Raw genomic sequence first — 9,890 nt, forward strand, 5'->3', positions numbered from 1 at the left:
AGTCATTTCATATGTATATTTGTAGAGTTCATCATACGATTCATCAAACGACGAGTACGACATAGAGGAAGAAGAGAACATATCCATACTACTAGCATACCGCGTCGTCAAGAAGCCAAAAATAGGTGGTTCGGTGTTCGGTAGACAGAAGTTGATGCAGTCGTATTTCAATGAGAATCCGATATTTTCCGAAATCTATTTTCCGATGAGCATCAACTTGTTCAAGCATATCACAACGAAGGTGACCAAGTATGATTGGTTCTTTGAGCAACGGAGAAATGCCGTCGGAGAATTTAGTCATAGCACATATCAAAAGGTGACCGCCGATTGACCAAACTCTAACTTTACGGACCTTCCGTAGCGCTGAGCGAAAACTCCGAGATCCCCACCCTCTGCCACCGTTGGAGCGGCTAGCAGAGGAGGCAGGGACCCATCGATTCTCGGACGTAGACGGCGAGAACGAGGCAAATGGGTGGCGACGGCTGCTAGGGTTTACACCCTACCTGCCGCCTCTCTTTTCTTTCACGGGAGAGGGTTATAGGATAACATGTACTGACATGTCCAACTTGACTCCATCGATCGCATCATTTCTAATTTCCTCTGTTTTCGCTCACTAGGGTGGGCGCACGTATGCATGCATGCTTTCAGTAACCTCGTACATGAATTAAATGGATCTACTATCTTTTCTTGGAGATTAAATGGATCGGTCTATCCATCCATAGCTAGTACTTCTTTTTGGCAATGTATAACTCGTAATTAATTTATTTCAAGTGCGCGTGCACTAGGACAAATTAGTAGTACTCTTTCGTTTTTCATTCGTTTTTGAAACCAGACTTGGACCTAATAATAAATCTGATTTTTTAAAGAAATAATCAAGACATCTACTACGCAGTAATAATAATTGATGATCGATTAGAGCAAACAACCAAAAACGCGCGCGGTTCGTTCGCCTATCCATCAGCTGCACCATGCGTTCTCTCGCCGCGAATACCATGCGTATATATATACTCCACCATCCTTGCCGTGATCATGAAAACCATCTAAGCACGTACAATTACCCAGCCAGATGAATTTTTCTTTCATTTTCTAGTTTTCTTTTGAAAACTCTGCCATCTAGCGTCTAGTCTGGCCCTCAAGACATACTATAAGGACTTCAAACTTTGTATATATTTGAGATTATTATCAATCTATCACATATATCCGCAATTTAAGATTGCTTACGCTATATTACTTTCTTGCTTGTTCTTCACTTGCATGTAGGAAAAGTTTTTTTTTGATAGGTTGATCGTGCCCGTTGGCTTCGTCGATAACATACATCGTGGAGTTGGTTCGGCGATTGATGTGCATACCAGCCAACGGATCGTGAGGGTGGAGTCCTCCAAAAATCTTAGTTGTCCACTCTAACGAAAGACCAGGAACCCTAGAACGCATCACCTTCTTTCCCATCACTTCATCTAGCTCAAAAGTTGTTAGACAGTGTATTTACATATATGTCCCTGTATTGTAATCTGATGTAATCTCTTCAATCTATAAATATACAACACCAGCCACGTACGTTGTGCTGATTCTCTCCAACCTTTCCTATTCTAGGGTTAGGTTTTACATGGTATCAGAGCACGCGTGCGCCGCCGCCGCCGATCCAATCTGGTAGCCGCCGCCGCCGCGTTCATGTCTTCCGCTAGCTCCACTGACGCCACCACCGGTGTTCTCCAACAAAGCACCGTTGGGGCGCTCACCATGGCCACCGACGGGACTCTGTCTCCGCCGTCCACCATCGGCGCTCTCTCCTCGTCGACTACTGGCGCGATCTCCGCGCCGTCTAGCCTTGGGGCTCTCTCTGCCTCGACTATCAGCGCATCTACGCTGTCCTCCATGGGTACCCTTCCCGCCGGGAGCATGTTCTCCTCGGCAGGCTTCGGGGGTGCTTCGTCGTCAACTACCGCCGTCGCGGCGCCGTTCCACTTCGGCAACCTCCTGACGGTCAAGCTCGGCAGCGACAACTACCTGCTGTGGCGTTCTGCCATCCTCCCGCTGCTGCGATCTCACTTCTTGATGGGGTACGTAGATGGGACGTACCCGTGCCCGCCGGAGCGTGTCCTTGTACAGTTCGAGGGGCGCCCCGCAGCGATCCCCAATCCCGAGCACCGGGCCTGGGTGATGCAAGACCAGGCGCTTCTGTCAGGGATCAACTCCTCCCTGACTCCTGCCGTTGGTGGCCTGGTGATGTTTGCCGCCACGGCGCAGGAGGCCTGGGTGACTCTCCGTGACTCCTTCGATACCCACTTCAGTGCGCAATCCGTGCATATCCGTGGGCAACTGCAGAAGATGGAGAAGCAAACCTCGTCGATCACGACGTACTTCAACAAGATCAAGGCCCTGTCGGACTCTCTCACTGCAATGGGCCAGCCTCTAGCTCAGGAGGACTTCGTCGCCTATGTTCTCAATGGGCTTGACGAGGATTACGACAATCTGGCCGAGAACATCAATGGCCGCGAGACACCGATCTCCACACGTGAACTCCACGCTCGCCTGCTGTCCACCGAGCAGCGTGTCGAGAGCCACCGTGCAGCCGCTCTCCAAAGTGGCGCCTCGGCGAATGCCGCGTACCGTGGCGGTGGCCGTGGTACGCCTCGCCCACAGACGGGTGGCAGCGGGGGGGGGGGGGGGGGCTACTCCAAGCCCAACTACCCTCCCGCTGGCAACTTTGGTGGTGGCCGTGGGACGCCGCCGCCCTCTGGTTTCGGTGGTGGCCGTGGTGCGCCGTCGCCCTCTAATCTGCCCTACTCCAACAACTCCTCCGGTTCCAACAACGGAGGGGGCGGGGGTGGAGGCGGGCGCCGCTGGAATACATCCGATGGGAATCGTCCACTGTGCCAGCTTTGCAACACGCTTGGTCACATCGCGGCGCGTTGCTGGAAGCGCTTTGACAAGGACTTCCTCGGTGTAGGCAATGATGGCGCCAATCTGGAGCGCCAAGTATCGATGGTAACGCATGGCAATCACCACCAGGCTGCATACACTCCATCCTATCCTGTTGATCCAGTTTGGTACATGGATACTGGCGCCACTGATCATCTTACTGGCGAGCTGGACAAGCTTGGCGTCAAGGAACCGTATCACGGGAAGGACCATGTGCACACCGCAAATGGTCAAGGTATGCGCATATCTCATATTGGTCAATCTACTCTTTCCACCAACACTGCCACCCCGCTTTGTCTCAAAGATATTCTAGTCTGTCCTCAAGTCACTAAGAACCTTTTATCTGCTCATAAACTTGCTCTTGACAATAACGTCTTTGTTGAAATTCATCTGTTTGATCTTTTTGTGAAGGACCGAGATACGAGGGAAATCATTCTTAGTGGTCGGAGTCATGGTGCCCTCTATCCAGTTGGTGGCCGAGGGCCCCCGGTCAGGCAAGCTTTCACCAGCATCCGAGTGTCTTCGTCCAACTGGCACTGTCGTCTAGGACATCCAGCGTCTCCAGTGGTTGAGCATGTTCTTCGTCGCCACGCCCTACCTATTGAGTCTAGTAATAAAAACTCCTTAGTGTGTGATGCCTGTCAGCAAGGCAAAAGTCATCAGTTACCTTTTTCATCCTCCACTCGTGTAATAAAAGCTCCTTTAGAGCTTATCTTCACAGATGTCTGGGGCCCTGCCCAAACTTCCATTAGTGGTCATTCTTATTATGTGAGCTTTATTGATGCTTTTAGTAAATTCACATGGCTTTATTTGCTTAAGCGCAAGTCTGATGTTTTTAATGTCTTCTTGCAATTTCAAACACATGTTGAGCGTCTACTTAGCCACAAAATCATTCATGTTCAATCGGATTGGGGAGGCGAATATCGTAATCTCAATACTTTCTTTAATAATCTTGGCATTGATCATCGTGTTGCGTGTCCCCATACTCATCAACAAAATGGGGCTGCTGAGCGCAAACACCGCCACATTGTAGAAACTAGACTTACTCTACTTGCACATGCCTCCTTGCCGTTTCACTTCTGGAGTGACGCGTTTCATACGGCATGTTTTCTTATCAATCGACTTCCTACTCGTGTTCTTGACATGAAAACTCCATTGGAAGTACTCTTGCATGAAACCCCAGACTACACATTTTTCAAGGTTTTTGGTTGTGCATGTTGGCCCCATCTCAGACCTTACAACAGCCGCAAACTTGAATTTCGTTCTAAGAAGTGTGTCTTTCTTGGTTATAGCTCCTTACATAAAGGCTACAAATGTTTGCATGTCCCGTCCAATAGAGTCTATATTTCTCGCGATGTCATATTCGATGAGAATGTTTTCCCCTTTGCACATATGCCTTCTACCAATACATCTGTTGACCCCACTTCTACACCAGTTTCCATTGACCAATTTGCAGATATTGCGTATTCTCCTTCCTTGCTTCCTAACCATGGTGCAGGAACCGCTCGAGGAGCTCGGCTGGAGCTTCTGGATCAGCCGTCCACGCCCCCTGATGATCACGTCGATCATGTTGACAGTGCGGACCCCAGCCCCATGCAGCTCCATGCACGGGCTGGCTCTTCCCCGCCCGATCTGCCTGGTGGCAGCCCCGCCACTTCGGCCCGCGCCTCGTCTCCGGGTCCGTCTGCTTCGCCCCCGGCGGCAGATGCCCCTGCGTCGCCACTCTCGGCTGGCCCATCCTCGCCTGGGCCGGCCCAGGTGTCTCCTGCTGCACCTCCTGACGCCGACGCGACGACAAGCGGGCGTTCGCTGCCGTCTCAGCAGCCGTCTGTACCACCGCGGCCAGTCACTCGCAGCCGCACCGGCCACTCTCGGCCCAAGGTCTGGACAGATGGGTCCGTTGCCTGGCTGACGGCGTGTTCTGCTCATGGTATCTCCGATCCGTCTTCTGAGCCGACTTCTCATCACGATGCTATGCGTATACCGCACTGGCGTGAGGCGATGGAGACTGAATATCAGGCCCTTCTTCGCAATGAGACCCGGCGGCTGGTTCCTCCTCGTCCAGGTATCAATGTCATTGACTCTAAGTGGGTCTTCAAGATCAAGCGTCACTCCGACGGGTCCATTGAGCGCTACAAAGCGCGCCTGGTTGCCAAGGGATTCAAACAGCGGTATGGACTGGACTATGAAGATACTTTCAGCCCTGTCATTAAGCCCACCACTATTCGCCTTCTGCTCTCTCTTGCAGTCTCGCGTAGTTGGCATCTTCGGCAACTTGATGTTCAGAATGCATTCCTCCATGGTGTTCTTGAGGAGGAGGTCTACATGCATCAGCCGCCTGGGTTTGTTGATTCAGCTCATCCTCAGCATCTCTGTCGTTTGGTCAAAGCTCTCTATGGGCTTAAACAGGCGCCCCGTGCCTGGCATGCTCGCCTTGGGAGTGTTCTTCGGGATCATGGCTTTGTTCCTTCCAGTGCCGACACCTCCCTCTTTATGCTTCGTCGTCCGGATATCACCATGTATCTCTTGGTCTATGTCGACGACATCATTGTGGTGAGCTCTTCGCCTTCTGCGGTTGGTCGTCTTGTTCATGGTTTACAGTCTGCGTTTGCGGTGAAGGATTTGGGCTCTCTTCGCTTTTTTCTGGGGATAGAGGTTTCTGATGTCTCTCAGGGTCTCGCTCTTACTCAGAAGAAGTATGCTCTTGATATTCTTCGCCGTGCTGGTATGCTTGAGTGCAAGTCAGCCTCTACTCCTATGACTGTGACTGACTGTTTGTCTACTGCTGATGGGGATCTCTTGACATCTGATGAGGCTACTACCTATCGCAGCATTGTTGGTGGTTTGCAGTATTTACTAGTCACACGGCCTGATATCTCGTTTGCAGTTAATAAAGTGTGTCAGTATATGCAGACTCCTCGTCAACCTCACTGGTCTGCTGTGAAGCGTATTCTTCGCTACATCAGCTCTACCATCTCACATGGGATTCATCTTCGGCGCTCCTCTTCTAGTCTTTTGTCAGCATTCTCTGATGCAGACTGGGCTGGGGACTCTGATGACAGGCGATCCACGGGGGGACATGCCATCTTCTATGGGCCTAACTTGATCGCCTGGAGTGCACGGAAACAAGCTACAGTGTCGCGTTCTAGTACGGAGTCTGAGTACAAGGCTCTTGCTAATGCCACTGCTGAGTTGATTTGGGTACAGTCGTTGCTTCAGGAGCTAGGAGTACCACAGGCTCGTCCACCGATTCTATGGTGTGACAGTATTGGAGCTACGTACTTATCATCTAACCCTGTGTTTCATGCTCGGACTAAGCATATTGAGGTTGATCATCATTTTGTACGAGAGAGAGTTGCACAGAAGCTTCTACATATCAAGTTCATCTCATCTAAAGATCAACTTGCGGACATCTTCACCAAGCCGTTGCCTTTGCCACAGTTCTCGGCCTGCCGGCGCAATCTCAGCCTTCTTGATACGGCTAAGATTGAGGGAGGGTGTTAGACAGTGTATTTACATATATGTCCCTGTATTGTAATCTGATGTAATCTCTTCAATCTATAAATATACAACACCAGCCACGTACGTTGTGCTGATTCTCTCCAACCTTTCCTATTCTAGGGTTAGGTTTTACAAAAGTGAATCTTCTTTACCAAAGCTAGATCATTCATCCATTTAGAGATTAATTTAGTTAGCTACACAAGTTGGCATCAGCTTTTCCCATCCAGCTCACACTGGAAATAACATGATCAATATATATTGGTATTGTGCATATATAAAACCAAAACTCGTCGATCTAAAATTTATGCAACTCGTTTTACATGTATATCACCTAATCAGACCCCAGGTGGTGGTACACGTTAACATATCATATAGAAGGCGTTGTACGAGAGTCTGTCCGTGCATGTGTATTTTTGCCAATTGATTTGAGGTCGCTATTTCCTGCTATTAAATGCTTAGTTCCTGTCATTACATGTGCATCATCTCAGATGGGTATGCCTATAGTTCAGGTGAGCGCACGACTCTGAGATGGATAATACCTTTTACTTCTTTTTTTTTTGAGAAATAATACCTTTTACTTCATGTGTAAAAGAAGGAGGTGGTTAGGCTAAAGATTAGGTGGGTCTTGCCAATGGTGGAGCGAAGCACTAACGACTCTCTGAAGGAGGGTACGTATGTTTGGATGTTGACGGTCAACTGATTTTGGGTAGGAGGTTTCTAAGCTAGCTATATTATTAGATGGTAGGGAGAGAGGCTTTAATCGATAAGCAAGAAATGTGGCATATATATTACTGTATGTCACATTCCTTTTGATAATCTTGGTTCTCTCATCGGTAAACGGGTAGTATACAACTCTAATGCATGCTATTTACTATTTACCACCAACATTATATGGCCAAAGAGCTATATAATCATCGTGTCGAGAAAGATGCATGGATGTGGCATATTGGGAAACGCCGATCGAGATCCGTCCGGTCGCAATACTCTTGGTACGCAAGGTGGAGGGGAGCTACACTATTTTGAACGTAGACTCCGCGATGATAGCGCACAACAACATTGGCGGCGATGGAGGTTCACCGAGATGAAGGCGTTGGTGGACATGACCATGTCGATGCCTCCGGCAAAGGAAATGATGGTATTGACGACGTCTTCGACTAGGCTTGGATATTCTTCACATCGGCGACCACAACAACCTTAGGTGTCGGAGTCGGTCATTCCTATACTCCTTCACCGGGCCCGGTGATAACCATGACTGATCTCACTAAGTTATCAATTTCTAACAATCAATTAATTAACTCGTACTCAAATTAATACCTAGATAATCTAAGATATATTAATAGGTGTATATGATGACTCCTTGTTACCTATTTTGTATTTGTAATATTTGATTAAAATGGTTGCTACGTTTTATAAAAATTGCGATGATAACACAGGCAGGGAAACTTTATTTTTGCGGGCGAGGCAGGTAAAGTTAGTGTTGAACAACTATTAATTATGGTGAATTTTCATCCTTTGTAATGGAGTACTGGCCGCATTTCTGCGGCCGAGCCTCACGTCCGCGACCATCCCGGCGGTACGCGGGGTGGAGGGTAATGATCGAGTATATATCATTTTGTAGAATTGAAGATTGGTTTTTAGATTTGTGCCCAGTTGTTTTGATATGTTGTTGAAAAGCCAAAATATATGCATACAAAAAAACGCACATGCATATAATCATGGCAGATTGACTTTTCTTTTTCTGAGAGAGAGAGTAGATGGAACTTTTTACGTAAGTACTCCGTACATGCATAGATTCAACAAGCTAGCAGCTCCTTCACGTGTATACTAGTATGTGCAAGCTTGCCTTGCCTTGATCGAGTCATATTAATGGCGTCGTATTGGTACTAACTACCATATTGATCAAACCGAGGAGTCGAGGAGTAATTTCGATCTGAGGAGAGGATCAGACGACTCTCCTATCTCCAGCCAATTAATCGCGTAAAAAATAGAATCACGCGAACCTCCTCGACTTCGGCCATGGCTCCCGAAGATCCAGCGGCACCCACCCCAATCCCCTTTTTCCCCAATCCAAGCTCTTACCTCGCAAAGGGCGGCCGGCCGACGGCAAGCCTTACAAGCGGCAAAGGACGGCTACCGACGGCAAGCCTTCCAAGCGGCAAAGGACGGCTACCGAGATCTTCAAGGCATGCCATCATCTTCCCCCACCTACTGCTCTTGCAGGAACCCCTAGCATCGGGCCTGCCGGCCGGCCTCGCGTCACTGCGGTTGTGTGTGCGTGGGGGAAGACAATCGATGGTGAAGGTGCAGTCATGGAGGAACTCGTGGCGGCGAGGCGGAAGTTGGCGCTGTCCATGGAGTCGTTCAAGACCACGATTGACGAATCCCAGAGTTTTCTCAGGGAACTCGTCAACAGCTACACCAAAGGCATACGAGGGGCGACGCCCGCCAAGTTGATGTTGTTTGGCTTTGGCCTCGACATTGGCGACGTTGAGGTTGTGGCCGCATCTCTGCCGCCGAGCCTCACATCCACGACCATCCTGGTTCTTGCTGGGGTCTTGATCACCGCCCTCAAGCCGGAAGCGTTGACGCCCACCACCTGTTCGACACAGGTCCTGGCCAGCATCGTCAATGCCATGAGTGCCAAGCTGAACCACTGTACAGTTCCTGCACTCACGTCAAGTGGCATACAAGAGGTTGTGAACCCTTGGGTGCAACATAAGGCATCATTCATTCCTGCACATGAGGTGCTCGGGGAAATATTCGTGCAGACCGGCACTGTTGTTATTGTTGCTAGAAGCATTGGCGACTCAGCAACACGAACCAGGCGTGAACCAGTCCAGGTCCAGCTGCACAAAGGCATCAAATACAACCATGTTCGTGACTCTCCGTGACTATGGGTGAGCACAACCTCGTTCTGGCAGCGCTGGCCTCCTTGGGCTATTGGTACTTCCGACATCAATCTGGAGCAATAGAAGGATCTGCTACTCCTCTCATCTGCGAGCAACTACGATGCCAGGGACTGGCTGCTAATGATTGACCCCCTTCCACGACAAAGAGGATCAAACGTATCAACATGAAAGGCAGGTTTGCGTATTGCTGATCTTGTGCCCATTTTCCCCCTTTATCCGTGCGTGGTACAGTACGCCTTATTTATGGCTGCTATACGACTATTCCCAGTTGTAACTTGCTAATATGTCATGAAAAGGAATATGATCCACATAAAGCTAGCAATTAAGCATTATGCGATAGAATATAAATTTTATGTCATTGGAACTTAGATATTAAAAAATAAGATGTTTTTTTACGTGAAGTGATAGTTGAACGGATGTCGTTGTAGTCACTACAAATATACTGAATTATTGAGTAGTCATTAAGTGCAAGGGCGCATCTACTCACGAAAATGCTTGGGGTTATATTTGTATCAGCCACCTATGCTTCCACCTTCATGATTTAGCGAGTCCCTATAACAT

The 9,890-nt window shown here is 48.9% G+C and overlaps 1 protein-coding gene across 1 annotated transcript; it reads left to right on the top strand.

Moving 5' to 3' along the window:
- Positions 1-1,737: 1,737 nt before the first annotated feature.
- LOC139835685 (uncharacterized) lies at positions 1,738-6,423 on the top strand. The gene is made up of 2 exons (XM_071825544.1): positions 1,738-3,154; positions 4,376-6,423. The coding sequence occupies exons 1-2, from the start codon at positions 1,738-1,740 to the stop codon at positions 6,421-6,423; spliced, it is 3,465 nt and encodes a 1,154-aa protein (XP_071681645.1).
- The last annotated feature ends 3,467 nt before the right edge of the window (positions 6,424-9,890 follow it).

Source organism: Lolium perenne, chromosome 2 (genome assembly GCF_019359855.2).
Source record: "Lolium perenne isolate Kyuss_39 chromosome 2, Kyuss_2.0, whole genome shotgun sequence".
NCBI classification, from domain to species: domain Eukaryota; kingdom Viridiplantae; phylum Streptophyta; class Magnoliopsida; order Poales; family Poaceae; genus Lolium; species Lolium perenne.

Bases quoted from the DNA above. Each gene is read 5' to 3' on its own strand.
- LOC139835685 (XM_071825544.1), top strand. From the start codon at position 1,738: ATGGCCACCGACGGGACTCTGTCTCCGCCGTCCACCATCGGCGCTCTC. The intron at 3,155-4,375 runs GTATGCGCATAT...ACCAATTTGCAG, and splicing joins GCACACCGCAAATGGTCAAG to ATATTGCGTATTCTCCTTCC.